The sequence below is a fragment of the Dendropsophus ebraccatus genome, chromosome 4, assembly GCF_027789765.1.
Source record: "Dendropsophus ebraccatus isolate aDenEbr1 chromosome 4, aDenEbr1.pat, whole genome shotgun sequence".
Lineage (NCBI taxonomy): Eukaryota > Metazoa > Chordata > Amphibia > Anura > Hylidae > Dendropsophus > Dendropsophus ebraccatus.
The window spans coordinates 77,191,491-77,215,871 of record NC_091457.1 but is presented as its reverse complement, the minus strand read 5'-3'; the positions used below and the strand labels follow the sequence as shown (position 1 = coordinate 77,215,871).

The 24,381-nt window shown below is 42.5% G+C and overlaps 1 protein-coding gene across 1 annotated transcript in view; it reads left to right on the top strand.

Moving 5' to 3' along the window:
• LOC138788313 (serine/threonine-protein kinase Nek11-like) overlaps positions 1–24,381 on the top strand; it is a 271,682-nt gene that overhangs the window by 75,828 nt on the left and 171,473 nt on the right. Inside the window, exon 2 of the mRNA XM_069966064.1 lies at positions 18,966–19,131. Within this exon, the coding sequence (XP_069822165.1) occupies positions 18,966–19,131 (166 nt within the window). The remainder of the gene's footprint in view (positions 1–18,965; positions 19,132–24,381) is intronic.

Sequence of the window (24,381 nt, the reverse complement as noted above, 5' to 3'; positions counted from 1 at the left end):
GCTCTTCCCAGTACCCCTGGTGGCATTAGGTACTGGGGTAATAATAGGGGGTTAGTGTTAGCCATTTTATACCGGCTAACACTAGGCCCCGACTTAGTAATGGATTCCGTCTATTAGACGGCTTCCACTACTAAGTCTATAAAGTACAGAAATAAAGACAAGACACAAGTGAAATTTTTTTTTTATTCAAATAAAAACACCCCCACACCCCTCATTGACCATTTTATTTTAAAAAATCCAAACAACCGCCGGTCATCGTTGTAGTCCACCGAATCCGACGTAATCCACTGGATACCGATATCTGAAAAACAAAAAGGGAGAAACACACAAAAAACACACAAACAGGAGCACAACACCCATCATTGTGAGTGGTGTTATGCACCTTACAGTATGCATCTTTACAGATCGCTGCTTACAGTCTGGCACCCAAGGGGTTAAGGGAGGATGCATTGCATCCCCCTTAACCCTTTGGGTGCCATACTGAACAATCTGGCCCCCAGGGGGGTAAGTAAGGGTCCCCACTTAACCCCTTGGGGGCCAGACTGTTGTCAGACTGCACCCATACCAGCAAGGAAGGGGTTAAGTGACCCCCCTTCCTTGCTGGGAGGGGTGCAGTGCAGGGGAGGGGGTGGGGAGAGCTGTATACTCACCCCCATGTGTCCTCTTCGCTGGTCCGCAGCACAATGAAGTCACTGTGCTGTGGACCCGCTAATTATATGTGCGCTGAGCCGATCAGCCAATTAGCTGAGCGCACATATGGTTCAAAATGTTTCTTCTAATAATGCTATTGTGATAGCATAATTAGAGGAAACATTTGATGTTTTCATTAAAGTAAAGTATTGATTATTACAGTTTGCTCTATTACCGGGTATATGAATTAACAGCTTAATAGAGCTTCCTGTAATAATTAATATTTAATTAATAAAACACATTTTCGTTGTAATAAAATTAATTTTGTTGTTCAATAATTTAATTTAAACGAATCCATACTTGTGCACTTAAATATACTGTAAAAAAATAAATATATATATAAATATACATTTATTTATATATATATATTTTAACAGTATATTTAATTGCACAATGATGGAATCGTTTTAATTAAATTATTGAACAATGAAAGTGACTTTATTACAACGAAAATATGTTCTATTAATTAAATATATTAACCATTAGGGGAGTCGGCTCGGCATTATTGCCGATTTGCCGGCTATTTTTTTTTTTCACTATTTTTGCACTTTGATTTTTTTCCACTTTTCTCATTGTAATAGCAACTGCAACTACACGAAACTATACGCTATCACACTCCCACTATTGTAGCTGCAATTTTTCAGCCGTTATTGCAAGGTTCGTTTTCGGTTCGGTTCATCAGAACCCTAACTTCAGGAAAGTTCGGGGGATCGAACCGAACCAAACTTTTAAAAAGTTCGCTCATTTCTTCTTATTAATAATTATTCCAAGGGTATTCCAAGAACACATATGGGGATATGGGGGCAGCTGCACTCCACTATGACAACCTGGTAGATTATAGCACACTTTAGTTTAAAGTACATCCTAGTCAAAATCTTCAGTATGCGGCAGAGGGGAGATCTACTAAAAAGCAACACATTGGTAGATTTAGATTCATTAACTCCAGACGCTGTTGCAGGAGAAATGCAGGAGAAATGTCCTAGAAAAATCAGTTTGTTGAAACTACTGTAGATACGAAACAATTTTATAAGTGAATTTTTTCAGATATTTACTTACATTTGTTCTGAGATTATTGTTGGAGATATCTAAAAGTTATTTACCCTTTTTGATTCTGTAGATATTAATTGGATTTTCTTCTTTATGGTGCGTTCACACCTACAGGATCTGCAGCAGATTTCATTTAAATAACTGAACACAGCATCAAATCAAACATTTTCCCCTTTTTATAGGGAAGGTGTCCACAACATTAGCTCATTGGAAACCAATGCCACCAGCTAATATTGCAAGGAGAGTCAGGTCCTCGGCCTTTCACTTCTATTACCTTTGTATTTACATATTTATATGGAAAAGCGGTTGTCCTGTGGAGAATATTGTTAATAGTTACATCCAGTCTCAAATAAAAATATTGTGGGGGACATTTTTCAAGACTGGCATTTTCATACGCCAGTCTTAGATAAATCCCTACCCGCTTTTCTTGACCAGATTTACTAAGATTTTACACACCTCTTAGGTAAACCTTGCCGGACATGCATCGGCTAACCTAACAGGTGCAGAAATCTACATCTGACATGTTTTATGCCTGTGAGCATGTGCAAATCATGGTAAATCAGGCACAGGAGAAGGCCACCCACCCATTAGGCGAGCAGGGGTTATGACTGGCATACATCATGGAGATGTACTCCACTTCCGGCACAAGCTTCATAAATGTCCTCTCTCTGTTAAAAAAAATGCTCATAGCACCAGATAATCCAGAAAATGTTATAAGCCTACTGTACCTGCCTTTTCCTTTCCTAATTTCACTGTATTCACCCAATATTTAGTCTTGCTTCTCTGTACCCCCTCCCCACCCCCGCGACACAGTAAGGCTATTTAAAAAAAAATAGGACTATGTCAACATTATTCGTAAATTATCGGGAGATAAGTATTTTTTTCAAGTATAATTACAAAACATGTTCAGAATTGAATCAAATCGAATTTAATCGAATCTTTTAAAAAATGGTGGTCTAAAAGGTTCTTAAATTGTTGGTTCTTAAGGTTCTTTAGGACAGTGGCATGAGCATGAGATTATCCCTAATCCCTTTTATGAGTTTAATAACTGATCAAAGTCTCCCCCTATTGACAGCCACTGCCCTTTACTATAGTGCAGTGCTTCTCAAACTTATTCTACTGGAGCCTCACCCAACAGACCAAGGCAATGCCCGCGCCTCACCAGACTGACCAAGAGGGTGACTGGGCCTCATTATCTGTGGTGAAAGTCCATTTAAAAGCTGAAAATAATGCTAGGGCTACCTTTCACCCATCTCCCAAGCTCTATATACTAATAAAGCAAGTACAATATAAATGAATAATATGGCCAAAATGTAGATTTTTGCAAACAGCAAAAGGACTGTGCAGATTATAGTTACTTTGCGAAAACTGGCTCCCCAGCTGGGCCTCACCAACAACTAGGGGGCGCCTCACTGGTGACGCCCGCCGCACAGTTTGAGAAGCACTGCTATAGTGTAACAGGTTTGTCCAACGCATTGGAAGAACCAAGACCTGCCTCCACTCAAGGGAACAAAAATTTACAAAGACCGGAACCAAGCTTTTCTACCAACTGCCACACAGGGTCTGAAGTTTACTGCCGTAATATTTGGAATCCACAGAGTGCTAGGGGAGCCTGATGGCCGAATGAGAGACCATGGCCCTGCCTTAGTGGGAGGAGAGAGCTCAGAAGCAGTCAGCACGGCGAGTACAGAGCAGCACTGTGAGAGTGCTCCCGCACAAACCACACCCAACACGCCCAAAAGTACCACAGGTATCTCAAGTGAGATGTGTACCTTCTCCTCCAGCTCCTCTACCCACAGGGGAGCTGTATCATCCAGATGGGGCGACCTAATGGACCAAGCAGAGGCATTGACTGAAACATCTGAGCTACCTGAGATTGCCCACTTTAATGCTGAGGCCCCCGAGTCCAGAAAGATCCATCATTCCAGAATGGCTGTTTGGGGATGAGGGTGAAACTCCTCTTGAAAGAAGAGAAGCAGTGGTGGTGGAATTCTAACTGCTGAGGGGTTATGGGTTCCTAAAAGATGAGGAGCATCAAGGAACCCTGTTTGTGAGTTGAGGATCAGTGAAGTGGGATTAGCTCTCCAAGTATCTCCACAACCTAAATTCAGGAGAAGAGGTGAAGTATACTTCTATGAAAGGCCCGCGAGGATGGTGCTACCACCCGGACCTCCTTCCTCGTTGACATCAGAAGAGTGGAAGGGGGATCCGAATCGGCTGTCCATCGCATTACTCTCAACACCAGAGGGTCTGCGCCTGCCACCAATCCCAGCCCGGCTCCTGGCCCAGCTCCCAGCTCCTGTCTTGCAGCGGCCGCACCAGTCCAGCTAAATCTTGTACTACTCCCACTGCGGCCATGAGTACAACTTAGGCGGTGGTTACCCCTACTGTGACACCCTCCAGAAGACAATTTTGGGTATCATCCTCATCAACAAGCTACGATTTTTTCACCCAGAGAAGCCAACTCTTTACCAGTGGGGCTAAGGATAGGCCACAATCGGACATAGCCAGGGGTCAATCCTTAACCATGGAGACCCACAAGCATCTGGACAAGAAGTAACCTGCTCTGGGCAGCATTGCCCTTTCTTTTGAAAGTTTAGAGTGCTATCTGTAAGGTTTAAGCTAATGTGCCTGGTCAGTTCTTGTATTTGGTTCAACACTTTAATATAGAGTAACATTTAAAGGCAATCTGTCAGCACCTTTTGGTAATTTGTCTGTGGAATCAATTCTACACAATCTCAGATCTCCTACTGTAATGAAGATTTAAAGATGACTACAGTAAGAGACCCAAGATTGTGGAATAGATTATGCTCAATCTTGCGCCAACAGCGGAGGAGAGGAGCAGGCGTGTGGATCCATGAGTCTCCCTGCAGGACCAAGGGACATAGCCATGGCCGTGAGAGATGTGGTGAAAATTAAATGACATTTTTGGCACTATGTAATTTTCACTTTTTTAAAACTGTAATAGCTACTGCTGCCTCACTAACCTATACTCTGTATACTATGACTAATATAACTGCAATCCTTCTCCTATTATGATACAATTCGTTTAGGTTCAGTTTGGATCAAACCCAAACTTTGTGGTAGAGTTTAGCGAACCAGTCGAACCAAACTTTTCAAAAGTTTGCTCATCTCTACTAATAATGTTTATTGGCAATGATCATTGTTCCTCCTTTTTCTCATACCCTTCTAAAAATTATAACTCTATTCATAGTGACGGATGAGGGCTTGTTTTTGCAGTACAAAGTGTACGTTTTTCAAATAAAATAAATTGCCCAAAGCAATTCAAGATAAATAACATTATATTGTATCCTTTCCCAGTGATACCATATAATTTTTATTACTTACTTTGATAATTTTTATAATATTTTTTCAAATATTTTTAAAATTCTCATACTCATTATTACAGTACATTCACAAATTGTTGGTCTCCTCTTCACCCTGGAAGTTACTTTCACAGATCTTTTCATCACCTTTATCTTTCATTTACTCACCATCATCTTTGTCTTTTACCACTTTTATCACAATGAGCCCATGACCCATTGTTCTCAGTTTCCTACATGTAATTATGCCATACTTTCTATCCATTTATAATTTCCTTGGAAAGGCTACATACCCTTTGGGAGTACTGGTAGAGGATTTTGGGTGACAAGGTCATAACTGTGGCATCATTAAGCTTTAGTTACGTGTTAGATGTTAGGCCTAATTGGTTTCAGTTGGTTTAGTTGAACTGGAGATATTTAAGATGTTTTTTATTGGTCTAATGAGGGAACATAGTGTCCATACATGTGCTGTAGCAATCTTTATAGGGTCAATATTTTGTGCTGTTCTCTGTTTTAATTTCTTTTTTTTTTAATCCTACTTAAAAAAATAAGAAAATTAAGTTAACATCTACAAAAATTGCAGCAGCATATTGGGTAGATTTCTACAGGGTTTCTGTGATACACACAATGCCTTGCTTTTGCAGGGCACTGATTTGGCTTGTATGGTATATGTGGGCTCCCTCTTTTAAAGGGCCAGTGCAGTACTATTATTTAACACTAAGAACTGCCTATATTGGCAGCTCTACTCTCACCAATCTGCCTGAGTATTAAGGATCCATAATGTTTCAACAAAGTTGTTCCTATGCAGTTGCTAAGTGTACGACCTATTCTTGTTTCCTGACTTTGTTCCTACTTGCTCTTTTATAACATTCTGATACTCTGCTTAGCTAAAACCCTATGCTGCCTGTCTTTACCTCTCTGCCAGTCTCTGGCCATGTATATTCACTGCCAGCCCAAATACTCGGTACCTGGGCTTGTCTCAGACTGTGCCATGGCATGCTGGGCCTGGGCCACCCAATACTGATACCTGACTATTTCCAAATGTAACAACCTGCAGCAAAAATCAGATCCGCAAAGGAGAAAGAAAAGGGTGAGAATCAAGAATCCACTTTGATAATGCCTTTAGAGGGGCCCCAAAGTTAAACTGGTTAGGTGACACAGTTGGCCCACAACGACAACCTGTCACACTGTTCCAGATGGCTAGGTTGATCCTGCTTACTTTTTATGCACTCTACAAGGATTAATTTAGACCTACACAGAAGGATGTGAACTAGCTAATGCAATGAACTGTAGTGGATGCTTTTAATGGCATTAAAGATGTGGACCTAATACAAAGCAAGTGTATACATGTATGTGGGGGAGTTCCCTTGGGAACATAGGGTCAATGGTAATATCTAATGGTAAAGCCCATAATATCTTTATACCTAATTGGAGCATGGTTAAAGCACAGAATTTTGAGAAAGGTATTCTAGTAGTGTTATTTGCTTTAGGGAGAGATATGTTGTGCTTTGTAACTACTGGAAACTATTTGAAGTAAGAAAATAAACTGAGTGATAATGTAATAAAGGGTTCACCAACCTAGGTACAAACACATAGCAGCAATTTATTAGCTGCTAATCCCATTGCAGGTTGTCTGAATTAAAGCCTTCCTGTTAGCACTCTCACACCTGACATTGCAAGATGGATTTTCTGTCCTGATTTAACAGGGCAAAAATGAAGCCACTTGACACTGCGCTGTCACATTGTGCGTCTGATAAAGCCATTAAGTGAATCCGTTCTGTGTACACAGCCAGGGTAACATATAAAGGATGCTGAGTCTTCATCTGTTGTCTCTGATGTCATCTTGACCATTAATCTTTCCTGCTTGTGCCTTTTTTTTTCAGAGGTTCAAAAAAATGAACTGACATTAAATGTGTTACAGCTTGAGTGTAGTTCAGATTTTATAGGTATAATATTGGACTTTATTATAACAAAAATTGTTTTGTAGCTGGAGGTCAAAGATTTGAGACAAAAATATCAATTCAGAGAGAACTAAATTTTACAAAATACTGTAAGAATAAAGAGAGTTGATAGTATAAATAAATTGGACAGATAATCGATATATGATTGGTGGGAATTCAACTCCTGGTGCTCCTGCCAATCAGCTGACTTTTATCTTTTTTTCTTATGCAAGCATAGTTCCCTGTATATGCTCATGGCTGTGTCTGGTACTGAATCTCAGTCCTATTCACTAACATGGATCTAAGCTGCTGTAAGCTACTGATCCCACCAAGGGCAACATCTGCAAAGAGTTTGTATGTTCTCTCTGTGTTTGCATGGATTTCCTCCGGGTACTAGGGTTTCTTCCCACACCCAAAAACATACAGATAAGTGAAGTGCTGCGGAATCTGTGTGCGCTATACAAATAAATAAAATAAATTAATTGTTAGGATTCTGGAAGTTAGCCCCTACCAGATATGTATGGCTTATCTCTACTGCCATCCTTGCTTACAAAAAGTTGGTGTACTGTGTGCTAGTCAACAAAGTTTTACTGAAAAAAAAGCAAGGTTGGGACAGCTATTTTTATAGTTCCTATAGACTTAAAGGCATCAAAAATTTAGTGGGGCATCAAAACCAGGAGTGGATTGAAAACACAGAAAGGCTCTGTTCACATAATGTTGTAATTGAGTGGATGGCCGCCATTTAATGGCAAATATTTGCTGTTATCTTAAAACAACGGCCGTTGTATTGAAATAATGGAAGTTATTTACCCTTAAATGACAGCCATCCACTCAATTTCAACATTGTGTGGACAGAGCCTTTCCGTGTTTTTAAATCCACTCCTGGTTTTGGTTGCTATGAGGACCTGACATGAGGACCAAATACTGCCTGAAATATACTGTGTGTGAACCCATCCTAAGCCTGGGAATAGAGCGATTTTAAGGAACATATTTTTGTTATCAATGGTTTTTACAAGCCATCAGATAAAATTAAAGTTATACATGTTGTAATCGTAACAACTTGAGGAACATGTATAACAAGTCAGTTTTACCCCAGGGTGAATGGCGTAAAAAAAATACCCCCCAAATAAAAGAAATGCGTTTTTTTTTTTACAATTTCACCACACTTTGAATTTTTTTTGGTTTTGCAGTGTCCTTTATAAAAAAAATACAACCTGTCATTGCAAAGTAAAATTAGTGACGCAAAAAATAAGAGCTCATGTGGTTTTCTAGGTGAAAAAATGCAAGTGCTATGGCCTTTTAAGCACAAGGAGAAAAAAAACAAAGTGCAAAAATGCTAATTGGCTCTGTCCTTAAAGAGAACCAATCACGGCCGAATGTTGTTTTTTTTATTGCTCAATTTTCAAAAGAGCCGGCGCGTGACAAGAAACTCCCGGCATGCCGAGCGGCGGGAAGGGCTCCCATGCCGCCGCACTGTAAATACACAGTGATCCCGCGCTATACAGTGAAAGATCGCTGTGTATATATGTCCTAACTGAGCCTCTTTGTAGCTTGACTTCCTTTGCAGTCTATATCTTATACTTTACCTAATCCATCCTAGCGGCGCAGCAAGGCAGAGCGTGGCCATCTTGATGACGTCCCTTGCGTTCCAGCGGTGCCTTCCACCGTCGAAACGCAAGTGACGTCATCAAAATGGCGCCCGGCTTTACTGCACCGCTACACAGGAGTGGGTAAAAGCAGTCTGTATCTTCAGGAATAGACTTTATGAAGATACAGACTGCAAAAGCATATACTGCAAAAGCATTATACTTTACCCTGTCCTCTGTAGCGGTGCAGTAAAGCCGGAATGCACCGCTGGAACGCAAGTGACGTCATCAAAATGGCGGCGCCCGGCCTTGCTACACCGCTAGGATGGATTAGGTAAAGTATAAGATACAGACTGCAAAAGGCAGTCTGTATCTTCAGAAATAGACTTAGGGAGAGAGGAACTTTTATAACAGGAACAGTTAAATTTAGATGATCGGTTCTCTTTAAGGGGTTGAAGGGGTATTCTGGCATTTTACAAAAAAATGTATTGCTGGGAGTGGAAAAAAAAAAGTAAAAAAAAAAAAGCTATACTTACCTACTGCCAGTCACCACAGTTCCCATTTGGGAGACAAAGCAGGATCTGCCAGCTTAGCCAATCACTGGCAGAAGCAGTATCCTGCTCATGCTAAAATAGCTCTTGCATCATGTTGGGAAAATGATGAAACAGAGCTGTCCAAAAGGCATGCAGAAAGATCCTGTCAACAAGGATCCATTGCAGCTGGACTTCCTTAAATGTTATATTTGGCAAATCTTGAACTTTTACCATCTAATCTGGTTCCTGATGCAAGTTCACACTCCAGAGACCAGGTCTGACTTTATCATCTATAATTTGGACCTTATATGATAGGGGTGTCTAACTCAGTGGGCCAAAATTAAAAAAATTGGACAAAGTCGTGGACCAACCTTGATGATTATTGAAGCACAAATTTGTTGGTGCTGGCACTGTCAGAGCAACATGCTTTGTTCCTGGCGCTGTCAGTGGTGTGCGTCTCCCAGCCCCATACACTATGATAAATGAAATGACATGATAAATTACTATGGCATGATTAAACCCCAACCCATATAATAACCAATCCCCCCAAAATTGCCCCACATATTAGCCGGCCCTTCCAATAGTGCCCAAATAGTAGCCAGTCCCCCAAGTTTTCCGTGTGGTAGCCAGCCCTCCCAATAGTCTCATATAGTAGCCAGCTCTCCCCAATAGTCTCATATAGTAGCCAGCCCTCCCCAATAGTCTCTTTTATAGTAGCCAGTCCTCCCCCATAGTCTCTTATATAGTAGCCAGCCCTCCCAATCAGGGGCGTAGCTAATGTCTCTAGGGCCCTGGTGCAAGAGGTCAACTTGGGCCCCCCCTTTCTTGATGCTATTGGTAGATATATATATTTCAAGACCGATATTACCAATAATACCAGTATATAGGAAATATTATCACCATACATATTACCGCCATACTGTTACTAACCAAATCCTGTTTACTGAGACCAATATTGCCAATATTACCAGTACACAAGGGGAAATATTACCGCCACACCACAACCATCACCACCATATTGTTACTGACCAAATCCAGTATACTAAATCCAATAAAACACAGTACCGGATAACAAGTAACAAATAATTCCACCACATACTGACTAATACCACCACATACTAACTAACACCACCATATACTGACTAACACCACCACATACTGACTAACACCACCGCTGCTACTGAATAAAATCCTCTGTACATAGACCAATATCACTTCATACAGTCATATAGAGGTGGACGCACTGTACACAGGCTCTATACACCATATACATTACAGTGCAGTTATATCAAGTGACTCACCGGGGACGTCTTCTCTGATCGGAGTTCTTCTCTTTTCATCTTCTCCATCTGCCTTGGGCCATTATGAGAACTTCTCCGAGCCAGGAATCCACAGAATCTGCCAGAGAAACATATTAGGCTCCTTACTCCTCTACATCCTCAGCTCTCTACAAACTGTACATCTGTATTGGCCCCTTTACACCCTCATTTATTAGTTAGTAGTGATGAGCGAATACTGTTCGATCAAATAGATATTCGATCGAATAGTAAGATATTCAAATATTCGATATTCGTACGGATATCCCGCAAATATTCGATAAGCATTCAAATCCCCCAGCTTCCGGTTTTATCCTCCAAATGGTTGAGTAGATGTTTTTCACTAATCGAAAACTTGTTCCCATAGACTTTAATGGGATCGAATATTCGCGAAATATTCGTACGAATATCGAATATTCGAATATCTCACAATTCGCTCAACAATATTAGTTAGCCCTGACACTATGTGACCCCCCTTATAGTACATGCCCCCCTCTGTGCATGCCCTATTGTTTACACTCCCGTGTAGTCCACCTTATAGATGGCCCCCCATGTTATCCCCCGTATAGATGGCCCCCCCATTTTATCCCCCTTACAGATGTCCCCCATGTTGTCCTCTCCTCCTGCCCCTCCATCACCATAATACTACCCCTTTCATTCTCCTGCCCCTCAATCATCATACTACAACCACCTCCATCATAATACTACCACCCCCTTCATCCTCCTGCCCTTTCATCATCATACCACTACACCATCATCCTCTTGTTCCTTCATCATCATACCACTACAGCCCCCATCATCCTCTTGTTCCTTCATCATCATACCACTAAACCCCTCATCATCCTCTTGTTCCATCATCATCATACCACTACACCCCTCATCACCCTCTTGTTCCTTTATCATCATACCACTACACCCCTCATCATCCTCTTGTTCCTTCATCATCATACCACTACACCCCTCATCATCCTCTTGTTCCATCATCACACCACTACACCACCCCTCATCATCCTCTTGTTCCATCATCATACCACTACACCACTCATCATCCTCTTGTTCCATCATCATACCACTAAACCACCCCTCATCATCCTCTTGTTCCATCATCATACCACTACATCCCCATCATCCTCGTGTTCCTTCATCATCATACCACTACACCCCTCATCATCATCATCTTGTTCCTTCATCATACCACTACATCCCCATCATCCTCGTGTTCCTTCATCATCATACCACTAGACCCCTAATCATCTTCTTGTTCCTTCATCATCATACCACTTTACCCCTCATCATCTTCTTGTTCCTTCATCATCATACCACAACTCCCCTCATCATCCTCTTGTTCTATCATCATACCACTACACCCCTCATCATGCCCTTTAAAACAAAAAAATCTATACTCACCTATATGGTTTCTGTAGTCCTCTAGTCACGAGCGCTGTCGGGGCTTCCCGCTGCAGGGGCGGGGCTTCCCACGACAGGGGACGGGCCTGGTTTATGCCGACGACGCGATGCTCCCGGCCCCGGAAGTAGTTCCCCAGCGCACACACAGCTCCCTGGTGTGTGTGCTGCCGGGGACGGTACCGGACAGAGCCGGGGAGCAGCAAGTCAGCCGGGGCCCGTCCCAGCCTGCCTCTTGTGATCGCAAGCAAGACATTGCTTGCGGTCACAAGAGAGAGTGGGAGGGGGGCAGTACAGTGGCAAGGGGGGGCCTCAGGCCCCCCCCTTGGTGGCGGCCCGGTCGCGGTAGCTCTACGCCACTGCTCCCAATAGTGTCTTATATAGTAGCCAGCCCTCCCCAATAGTCTCATATAGTAGCCAGCCCTCCCAAATAGTCTTTTTTATAGTAGCCAGTCCCCCCCATAGTCTCTTATATAGTAGTCAGCCCTCCCAATAGTGTCTTATATAGTAGTCATCTCCCCATAGTCTCATATAGTAGCCAGCCCTCCCCCATAGTCTCAAATAGTAGCCAGCCCTCATAGTTTCTTATATAGTAGCCAGCCCTCCTCAGTAGTCTCATATAGTAGCCAGCCCTCCCTAATAGTCTCATATAGTAGCCAGCCTTCCCCAATAGTCTCTTTTATAGTAGCCAGTCCTCCCCCATAGTCTCTTATATAGTAGTCAGCCCTCCCAATAGTGTCTTATATAGTATTCACCCCCCCATAGTCTCATATAGTAGCCAGCCCTCCCCCATAGTCTCATATAGTAGCCAGCCCCCCCATAGTCTCTTATATCTCTTATATAGTAGCCAGCCCTCCTCAGTAGTCTCATATAGTAGACAGCCCTCCCAATAGTCTCATATAGTAGCCAGCCCTCCCCAATAGTCTCATGTAGTAGCCAGCCCTCCCCAATAGTCTCTTTTATAGTAGCCAGCCCTCCCAATAGTGTCTTATATAGTAGCCAGCCCTCCCCAGTAGTCTCATAAAGTAGCCAGCCCTCCCCAATAGTCTCTTATATAGTAGCCAGCCCTCCCCAGTAGTCTCATATAGTAGCCAGCCTTCCCCAATAGTCTCTTTTATAGTAGCCAGCCCTCCCCCATAGTCTCTTATATAGTAGTCAGCCCTCCCAATAGTGTCTTACAGTCACCCCCCATAGTCTCATATAGTAGCCAGCCCTCCCCCATAGTCTCATATAGTAGCCAGCCCCCCATAGCCTCATATATAGTTGCCAGCCCTCCTCAGTAGTCTCATATAGTAGCCAGTCCTCCCAATAGTCTCATATAGTATCCAGCCCTCCCCAATAGTCTCATATAGTAGCCAGCCCTCCCAATAGTGTCTTATATAGTAGCCAGCCCTCCCCAATAGTCTCTTTTATAGTAGCCAGTCCTCCCCCATAGTCTCTTATATAGTAGTCAGCCCTCCCAATAGTGTCTTATATAGTAGTCAGCCCTCCCCCATAGTCTCATATAGTAGCCAGCCCTCCCAAATAGTCTCATATAGTAGCCAGCCCTCCCAATAGTCTCTTTTATAGTAGCCAGTCCTCCCCCATAGTCTCTTATATAGTGGTCAGCCCTTCCAATAGTGTCTTATATAGTAGTCAGCCCTCCCCCATAGTCTCATATAGTAGCCAGCCCTCCTCAGTAGTCTCATACAGTAGCCAACCCTCCCCAATAGTCTCTTATATAGTAGCCAGCCCTCCCCAGTAGTCTCATATAGTAGCCAGCCTTCCCCAATAGTCTCTTTTATAGTAGCCAGCCCTCCCCCATAGTCTCTTATATAGTAGTCAGCCCTCCCAATAGTGTCTTACAGTCACCCCCCATAGTCTCATATAGTAGCCAGCCCTCCCCCATAGTCTCATATAGTAGCCAGCCCCCCATAGCCTCATATATAGTTGCCAGCCCTCCTCAGTAGTCTCATATAGTAGCCAGTCCTCCCAATAGTCTCATATAGTATCCAGCCCTCCCCAATAGTCTCATATAGTAGCCAGCCCTCCCAATAGTGTCTTATATAGTAGCCAGCCCTCCCCAATAGTCTCTTTTATAGTAGCCAGTCCTCCCCCATAGTCTCTTATATAGTAGTCAGTCCTCCCAATAGTGTCTTATATAGTAGTCAGCCCTCCCCCATAGTCTCATATAGTAGCCAGCCCTCCCAAATAGTCTCATATAGTAGCCAGCCCTCCCAATAGTCTCTTTTATAGTAGCCAGTCCTCCCCCATAGTCTCTTATATAGTGGTCAGCCCTTCCAATAGTGTCTTATATAGTAGTCAGCCCTCCCCCATAGTCTCATATAGTAGCCAGCCCTCCTCAGTAGTGTCATACAGTAGCCAACCCTCCCCCATAGTCTCTTATATAGTAGCCAGCCCTCCCCAATAGTCTCTAATATAGTAGCCAGCCTCCAAAACAATCTCATACAGTGGCAAGGGGGGGCCTCAGGCTTGGTGGCGGCCCGGACGCAGCGGCGACCGCGGTAGCTACGCCACTGCTCCCAATAGTGTCTTATATAGTAGCCAGCCCTCCTTAATAGTCTCATATAGTAGCCAGCCCTCCCCATAGCCAAAAATAATGGCACCGTGGACCAGAGTTTGACATGACTGCTCTACAGTATGTTTGACATGACTGCCCTATGACAATGATTCCTTCATATTACGGCCATTTTGTATTTTAGCTTCTTAGACTCTTGCAAGTGGCATAATGGGTTAAAGTACCCCCCCCCCCCCCTCTAATTTCTACATTTCTATGAAAAGCTAAGCAAATATTTTTATACTAAGTTCAGTGGTGAATAGTGCCTACTTCTTACTAATATGAACAATACCCATCATCCTTAACGTGTCTTTCTTCCTAATACATAGCTCTTTATTTCTCATTCGGTGCCCACCCTTAATCTCTCATTGTTCAGCTGACGCTTACAATTCCTCTGTGCATCCACTTCGCTATGCTCCCCCTCGCTCTCCCCCGCTCATCTCATGCCTTTTATTTTCTCTGATAATGTACATGCTAATTTGTTACTCCTTATTGAGAACAGAAGAATAAATTGAACATGAACTGTCCTATAAATTCCTCTTGTCTCAGACAAATGTGATGTGACTGAGCTGCAGATATGGGGCAACAAAGAATAATGATTGGAGGAAGGTAAAGATATGCTGCTGCCTGGTAGTAACTAGCTTAGAGTGAACTGAATGATGTCTCTGACATGTGGCGAGCCAGGCAGGATGATGTCTACTGTGACTGATATTATAGTTAGCCTTTATTTATAAAGTACTCACCATGCCCTACCAGTGAAAAATTTTAGAAGACCTTGATTTTTCCAGATTTTATTGATATTTGCACAGTTTAAAGTGAATGTACATTGCCTGATCGGCTCATGTAATGAATTGTAATGTACCTGATGGTATATTCACTTTAATGTCCAAATTTAATAAATCTACTTGAAATGAAGCAAAGAAGAAATAAACAAGGACTAAAAATAATGCATTAACTTTGTTTTAGAGAAGCATCTAACCTGCTCATATGTCCCTATAGTGCATGGGTCCTGATGATGATGGTAATTTTCTTACCTTGATCCTCGGTGCTGTTTTCGTATAGTTTATATTTTAATCCAAATGCTAAATAGGCGGTTTGTTGAACCTGGGTGAGACTACTGCCCTGCAAGAATCCGCCCTGTCCGCTGCTGAATATCGGGGCGGGACTCTGCAGTGACATCACTCCTCAGCAGAGTGACAGATAAATATTTGTTCAAAGGGGCTGGCCAGGGTGGATGAGTGGTAGTCCTGCCCCCAGTGCACCAAACTGCCTCATTAGCATTTGGATTAAACCACAAAAGTCTCAAAAATGGTGGGGACACTATAGGGACATATCTGCAGGTTAGATGCTTCATTTTAAATCCTAGCTGACATAACAAGTGTCCCTGGCCGGCTGTCTCTGCACCCTGTAATGCAGGAGAGTTAATCTAAAGTCAAATTCAGAGGCGGACATATCACTTGCAGCCTGTTCAGCTGCACAGGGGCCCAGGCCAATAGAGGGGCCCGCCAGGCTGAGACTCTAAAGTGTCAGCTCAGCATGGCACATGTCTGTAGTGGGCCTCCAAGTTGGCATCAGCACCCGGGAAGTGCCCCTGGGGGACCCATTTAGTCAGTGGATGCTGTGGCGGCCAGGGCTGGTTCTCCTCTCTTCTCTCTCCGCCTGCACACTGCTGCTGACAGCCCCTCCTTCACTCCACTGTCCGGCATACCTTGTGTGAGGTGGAGAGGAGAGAGCATGTGGTGGCAGGGGCTGGAGGGATCCTGCAGGGTTATGGCTGCCAGGAACGGAATGTGGTGACAGGGGCTGGAGGGATCCTGCAGGGCTATGGCTGCTAGGGACGGGATGTGGTGACGGGATGGAGGGATCCTACAGGGTTATGGAGGCCAGGGACAGGACTGGGAAGAGGAGCAACAGCAGCAGCTCTGACAGTGAGTGCTTAAAATCAGTGTGTCTGTCAGGTTGCTGGAAGTTGTAGGATGGACTATGGAAGAGAAATCACAGAGCCCCCCACCCGCTGATGCTGATTGTAAGTTTGTAAGTTTGATTGCAAGTTTATGCCTTTTTTGCAAATAACTGTGCCCCTCCCCCCTGCAGCATGGATGTTTTTTTCTCTTTCATCTCCCCCCTAAGCAGCCCCATACAGTACATGTAACCCACCTGTGCGGCCACATACATTACATGTATCCCACCTGTGCCCCTACAGTGATTAAAGCGACTTTGTACCTACAATCTGCCCCCCCCCCCCCCCCCACCAAACCACTTGTACCTTCAGGTAGCTGTTTTAATCCAAGATCTGTCCTGGGGTCCGTTCGGCAGGTGATGCAGTTATTACCCTAAAAAACAACTTTTAAACTTGCAGCCCCATGCCCAACGGCCGGGGCTTACAGTATCTGTGCCCTAACTTTGCACCACCCCTCCGTCCCTCCTCCCCACCTCTCTTCATCATTAGGAATGCCACTGGAACATTTTCTCCTGTCTGAACACTGCACAGGTGCTTTAACGATCCAGCCCTTGTTCAATATTCACACAGCTGATGAATAGGAGACAATCTGCCTGGAGCATTCCTAATGATGAAGAGGGTGGGGAGGAGGGACAGAGAGGTTGTAATATGCATACACAATCTAAGCCCCGACCTTTGGGCTGCCAGTTTAAAAGCTGTTTTTTAGGACAATAACTGCATCACCTACCGAACGGACAGATCTTGGATTAAAAGCAGCTATCTGAAGGTACAAGCGATTTTAGGGGTCAGATTGTGGGTACAGAGTCGCTTTAGGGGCCATGTGTTCCATTCCCTATTAGTGCTGTTCTGGGGTCACTTCCACACTCTAAGCTATATATTCTAATTTCCCACAAAGCATCCAGCGTACAATGCACCTAGGACCCTCTAAGTACAACAGCTGCAAACACTACAACTCCCAGCATTTACTGCATTCTGCAGCCCTCAGGATGTGCTGGGATTTGAAGCACAAATGAGTAGACAATTCAAGTGGTTGTCCCCTCGGAAACTACAACTCCCAGCATTCTCTGAGGGCTTCATAAGTGTAAGGCTTTTTGAGAGTTGTAGTTATTGTTATTCTGGATATACAAGATACAGGATGGGTCCAGGTCAGGATGTCACTTCTGACGGGTTCTTTATTTGGGTGCCCCCCATGATTAGTTCTATTGGTGGGCCACAGGTACCTCAGTCCCACACTGGGCCTGCACAGAATGCAGTACAGTTAGTGGGCCCCAGCATCTGTGCTGCGCTGTAGGGCCCTCCTGAGAAACCAGGACACATGTACCGGGTACCCGGGCGTATATATGTGTGCGCTTTTAAGGCAGAAAGGTGGAGATACGAATAGGTTATGGGGGCCCAAACACATTTTTTGCACAGGGGCCCTCTGCAGTCTGTGTCCACCCCTGGATAAATTACTTGTGACCTTACTGTGATTAACCCTCCTTGCCTCCCAGAGTGCAGAAACAATGCAGAATCAGCTGGCCAGAGACACTGTTTACATGAGTTGCCTCGGAAGGAAGAAGGGAGAGGAGGAGACAGAGTGAACAGCTAGATGCAGTTTTCTGTGTCTCCAGCAGAAAGCAGCAGGCTCAGAACTGGGGAAAGGAGACACAAAAGTAATGACATGTATGGAATGAATTGTTAGTCTCTAGGAGGAGGGATGATTTAACATGTATTTTACTTAACTTACTTAACCAGAAAGGATGTTGAAATGTTTTTGAATACTTCTCTGCCTTCAGCAAAGACTCCTTTTGAATAGTCTAGGAAAGGCCTCAAGTGCCAGATGTGGCTTGGTTTTAATATCAAAGTATTGAGATTTTAGGAACCTGCAAAATGATAACTTAAAATTTTAATTTTGTAGATTAGGAAGCCTTGTCAAAATCAATTACTTTGCTAACCTGGAACTTGACAGAGGAGATTTAGGCTATTGTAATTACCTTTCTTGTCGGACATAAAATAATTACCATGAGATCTCTTGGCGAAGAATTGGAAATTACCACTCATATATTAACCCTTTATATATTTGATACTTTTGTTATCTGTGTAATGTATATTAGTTCTTTTTACTTTGTATTCTTCAGCGTTGAATCTAAAGCCATTTAATTCCTAAAGCAAGAGAAACCTATTAGAGTACTATTCCCCATACATTGTCCTGCCCTTTCTAACCTTCCTCCAGCCTCCTCTTCACAGCTTGAAAATCCACAGGGGTGAAAGACTATCATAGCAAAATTGAAATATGGCTTCCAACTTGGCACTGGTACATGCCATTTTATATTTCATACAGAAAGTAGCTCATCTTGTTATATCTTTGCACCTTTTCATGTTTTTGAAAAAATGCTTGAGGGCATGAAAAGACCAAATTTTTTTGGCCCATGGCAGCCTTAGGGATGTATTCTTTGCATGTATATTACAACTACATACAGCTAAAAGGCCACAAATTATATATCCACATCCTTGTACAAAACCAGTTTATATTTTCAATGTGTTCCTAATCATACATAACAGTTAGAAGAATGTCCTAAATGCAGAATGTACAGTCTCATGTAACCCTCTTCTCAACAACTGTCTTACAGGAAAGTCATTAAAAGGATCCCATGCAATACTGTGAGAGGAGATGCCACCCTTCCTTCAGCTAAAGAGGCCAAACTGCTAGGCAACCTCAGGCACCCATTCATTGTCCAATACTTTGGAAGTTTCCTGGAGAAAAATGATTTCTGCATTGTTACGGAATATTGTGAGGTACAGATCTATGGTTAAGTCACATATACTCTAATAAGAGAAGAATTACTGTCCCTAGGCTGTACATATAAGGGTATATGCTGTATGTACAAGGGTTTACCTCCTCCATATACTCAACTTGTAAAAACGGCCTTGATTACTATGGAACTTACGTAGTGCTGCCTTCTGAGGAATCCCGGCCGGAGTGTATACACAGGGGGAGATTTATCAAAGGGTGTAAAATTTTGACTGGTGCAAACTGCCCACAGCAACCAATCACAGCTCAGCTTCCAACTCTGGTGAAAGAAAAGAGGAGCTGTGATTGGTTGCTGTGGCCAGTTTGCACCAGTCTAAATTTTACACCCTTTGATAAATCTCCCCAAAAGTATACACTCTGGCTGGGGTCCCTAGCGGTGCCGCAAGAAACTGACATGTCAGTTTTCTGCGGCCGCCATTTAATGAGTAGCGGCCGCAGGAAAACCTTGTCAGTTCACACAACGGAGCGTGCGGCATTGTGGCATCCGAATTCAGCGGCGGAGAACATCATCCGGCCAGTACTGCAGTATTGGCCAGGATGATTTTCTCAAACATCAGCCGTTCCGTGACCCAGCCGGTGTCTTACCACGTGTGAACATAGCCATAAGAAGTTAATAGACAGGGTTCTTCTTTTTAGGCTTCACATTTTTTAGGTAAAGAGGAAAGCAGTTGTAAAGAGTGTCTAGAGGACCAGTCCTATTCTGTGTTATACAGACCATCCAGTCAAATGAATGCTGGTGCTGCAGGGAAATTGAAACACTTTCTGTAAGGTTTTCCTACAAATTAACTCCTTAGAGACCAAGCCTGTTTGGGCCTTAAAGTGACTCTGTACCCACAATCTGCTCCCCCCCCCCAAAACCTCTTGTACCTTCGGATAGCTGCTTTTAATCCAAAACCTGTTCTGGGGTCTGTTTGGCAGGTGATGCAGTTATTGTCCTAAAAAACAGCTTTTAAACTGGCATCCCCGTGGCCAACGGCATGGGCTTAGATTGTGTATGCATTAGGCTGGCACAACCTCTCTGTCCCTCCTCCCCGCCCTCCCCATCATTAGGAATGCTCCAGGCAGATTGCCTCCTATTCCCCACCTGTGTCAGCCCGACACATGGGCTGGATTATTAAGGCACCTGTGCAGTGTTCAGACAGGAGAAAATGTTCCTGTGGCATTTCTAATAATGAAGAGGGTGGGGAGGAGGGACGGAGGGGTGGTGCAAATTTAGGGCACAGATACTCTAAGCCCTGGCCGTTGGGCACGGGGCTGTAAGTTTAAAAGTTGTTTTTTAGGACAATAACTGCATCACCTGCCGAACGGACCCCAGGACAGATCTTGGATTAAAAGCAGCTATCCGAAGGTAAAAGTGGTTTGTGGGGGGGGGGGGGGGGTCAGATTGTGGGTACAGAGTGGCTTTAATGACCAGACCAAATTTTGGTTCACTTAATCTTAACTCTATAACGGTTTCATACATCCAAGCGGTTTTAAGATGTTTTTTTTGTCACATCTTGTACGCTATTCAAGGTTTGATATCATTTTTTTTTAAATAGATTTAAAAAAAGCAAAAAATGTGAACAATTTTGAACATTTTTCTTTTTTTTCAACTTTGAACTATAATATTTCACTTATATATGTACTTTCTGGAAAAAAAAAATTTCCATACATATATTTCCATCTGTTTCCTTTGTTTTGGCATTAGTTTTGAAAAAAAATTACTCAAATTTGAAACAAAATTAACCATACATTTAAAAAATTGTGAAGTGCATTTTATTTCCTACATCAAGCAAAGTTTCAGAGCCTTATACATGTCAGAACAGTATAAAACCCCCACAAATGACCCCATTTTAAAAACTAGACCCCATAAGGAATTCGTAAATTTCTTTCTTTTTTTTCCTATGTGTCATTTTAAAGACATGTTATCCCTTCTAAATGCATGATAAGGAGAAAAGGCACCCCCTAATGTAAGGGTCCATTTACACAGAAAGATTATCTAACAGATTATCTGCCAAAGATTTGAAGCCAAAGCCAGTAATGGATTTGAAAAGAGGAGAAATCTTTGGCTTCAAATCTTTGGCAGATAGATCTGTCAGATAATCTTTCTGTGTAAATGGACCCTAACGCCAATCAATTAGGCCCCATTGTACTTATGGAGAGGTATTGAAACCCACACAAATGACCCCATTTTGGAAACTAGACCCCATAAGAAATTCATCTAGGGGTAGAGTGAGTATTTTAACCACACAGTGTTTGAAAAAAAATAATACAAAGCAGGTGAAAGTGACAAAATTTTCTTCTTCTTTTTTTCCGATGTGTCATTTTAAAGACATGTCATCCGTCTTTCACACATAACAATGAGAAAAGGCACCCCCTAATATATCATCCCATTTCTTCTAAGTTAAAAAACATAACTGTTGTGACCCTTACTCGATGTATGGACACACAGCGGGATTCAATGATTTTAGGGCACCCATTTTGCTTAAAAAAATCTCTTAGGCCCCATTGTTCTCTTGGAGGGGTATAGAGCTCCCAGAACAACAGACCCCCCCCCCCCCAAAAAAAAAAAATTACCCCATTTTGGAAACTAGACCCCAAAGGGAATATATTTTGGACAAAATCAATGCACAGGTGAATTAACAAACAAATTTTAAAAATCAACAGGTGTAAAAATTGTAAAGTTCCTATTGGCAACAAAAAGTAGAGAATTAAAGCTGTGTACCCCTAAGGGGGCCTGTCCCTAAAACAGTAACTACCTGTAAATATGACTATGTGTTGCCACAGAAGCAGATATCTCGCATTTGTGTCACTCTGATGACATCAAGAACAACATTCTGGTCTGACATGTAAGGCTAGGTTCACACTGCATTTTCAGCATCTGTTTAACTGATCCTTTTTTTTGCAAAAAACGGATTGCAAAAAACAGATGCATTTGTGTAAATCCGTTTTTGATCCGTTTTTCCATTGACTTCCATTATAAAAAAAACGGATCAAAACGGATGCGTTTTTTTTTTTACGCACAATAAGTGTTGACACTACTTTTTTGACCGTTAAAAAAAACGGATCCGTTAAACGGATTGCAAAAACGCAGTGTGAACCAACCCTAATTAGTTGTAGCAGGAAAAAATAGTACTGTTGTGAAATGCAATATATAAAAAAAATTGAGGAAGATTCAACTGTGTGGAAAACTGGACTTTTTTTTTCGAAATATGAAAGAACACTTGTAGGGCTATGACAACAAGTTTATAAGGCTGGGTTCACACTGCGTTTTTGCAATCCGTTTTTTTCATCCGTTTTTTGAAGAAACAGATGCAGTTGTGTGCATCCGTTTTGATCAGTTTTTCCATTGACTTCCATTATAAAAAATACGGATCAAAATGGATCCGTTTTTTTTTTGACGGACACAAAAAGGTTGCTGACACTATTTTTTTTGTCCGTTACAAAAAACGGATCCATTAAACAGATTGCAAAAACCCAGTGTAAACCCAGCCTTACTTTATAGTGACTGGTCATACAACATCTCTGTAGCCACATCAATCCCTATATGAGAAACGAATGTGGTAAGCGATGCAGTACACCATAACAGGTCCCTGCCCGGGAAAGTAGGAACAGTTAGGCGCACAAAACAACCAATCACCTTCAAAATATATAAAGAGACCGTGTCCATTACCATTCGTCTGAACAGTAAAGTATCACTAGTCCCCATAATGAAGACAGTATTTGAGTATTGTCAGGTGAAAGAAGTCCAGCCAAAACCCGAACAAAACTGTAATTAAGCCCATAGTGTATTGATATTGAACAGTTTTATTATTAGATATCCTTTAAAAACAGAAAAAAATTATTCCTGTATGAGAATACAGTATTAGGAATGGAAATAACAGACTTCTGTGGGTGGACATAGTCATAAGAACAGGTTCACCCACCCTTACTTGCACTGCCTTATTTATAAAGATGGCCGGACCATAAGAACAATGAAGCACTTTGCCCCTCTGCCATACTGTCTCAAACCCCCTCCTGATAGTGTGTAAGCTCATGCATGCGAGCAGGGACCTCACTCCTCTTGTATGGATAACTATATGTATATCTCTGTAATGACTGATTTCTGTCTATGTATGTACCCCAGAATTGTAAAGTGCTGCGGAATCTGTTGCCGCTATATAAATAAAAATTATTATTATTATTATTGAAAGATGATCAAATGATCACAAATGCTACTTTTCCAAAGTAATGTTGCCTTTAATTGTAAAAATAAAATATACACAATTGGCTGTGCCATCAAAAAGGTGCGCTGACATTAGGGGTGTGAGAATTAGGGAATTTAGGAGCATGATCAATGGTTTCATTTATGTAGGAAATCATAGCCTGGGTCACTTTTTAGGGGTCCCTATGAGCTATTACTAAAGTACATGAAACAGAGAGTGGGATCAGATTACTGATGACAATTTAACAATTCCCAATAATTATTTAAAATTTTAAATGCCATTTGGAAAAAAAAATATAATACCATCCTGAAAGAATACACCACAAAATAAAAGAGAAATGATAAAGAAATTGATCCCTGTCAATGCACAAGATGAGCGCGACGATTCTATGTGTGCAGGAAACGCATTTCCTAAAGTCACAGAATCCCGCATTTACTTTCCCACCTGGTATCAAAGTAGTAATACCCTGGGTAAGACCAAAGGAGTAACTATATTCTTTCACAAGTGCCCTGTACTATCCTCGAGACGAGGGAGGACCCAGAGGCGCGGTACCTTTTTGTGTGTTGTACTATTATGGGCCAGCTATTCACAATCGCCACCATCTATGCCCCCAACCATGGCCAGCATACATTTCTTTCTAAGGCCCTGGATGCTTTAACGGACTTTGCTCAGGGTGACATTATCCTGGGAGGCGATCTGAATGTGGCCTTAAACCCGCAACTGGACACCTCCTCGGGCCGCTCCTTGCTCACATATAACAAAATTAATAGGATGCGGTGGTCTCTCCACTCACTGCAATTGAATGACGTGTGGAGACTACTGCACCTGACTGATAAGGACTACTCCTTCTATTCACATGTTCATAGTCTATAAAGCCGTATTGATTATGTTTTTGTTAGTCACCACCTCTTACCTTGCGTTGTCTCCTCGTCCATAGGTAACATTGTTCAGTCCGATCATGCACCGGTTCACTGTCTGTCTCCTTTCGCTTCCATCGGATGCCCCCCGTACCTTCACATGGAAGTTAAATGAGTCTCTGCTCTCTGATGT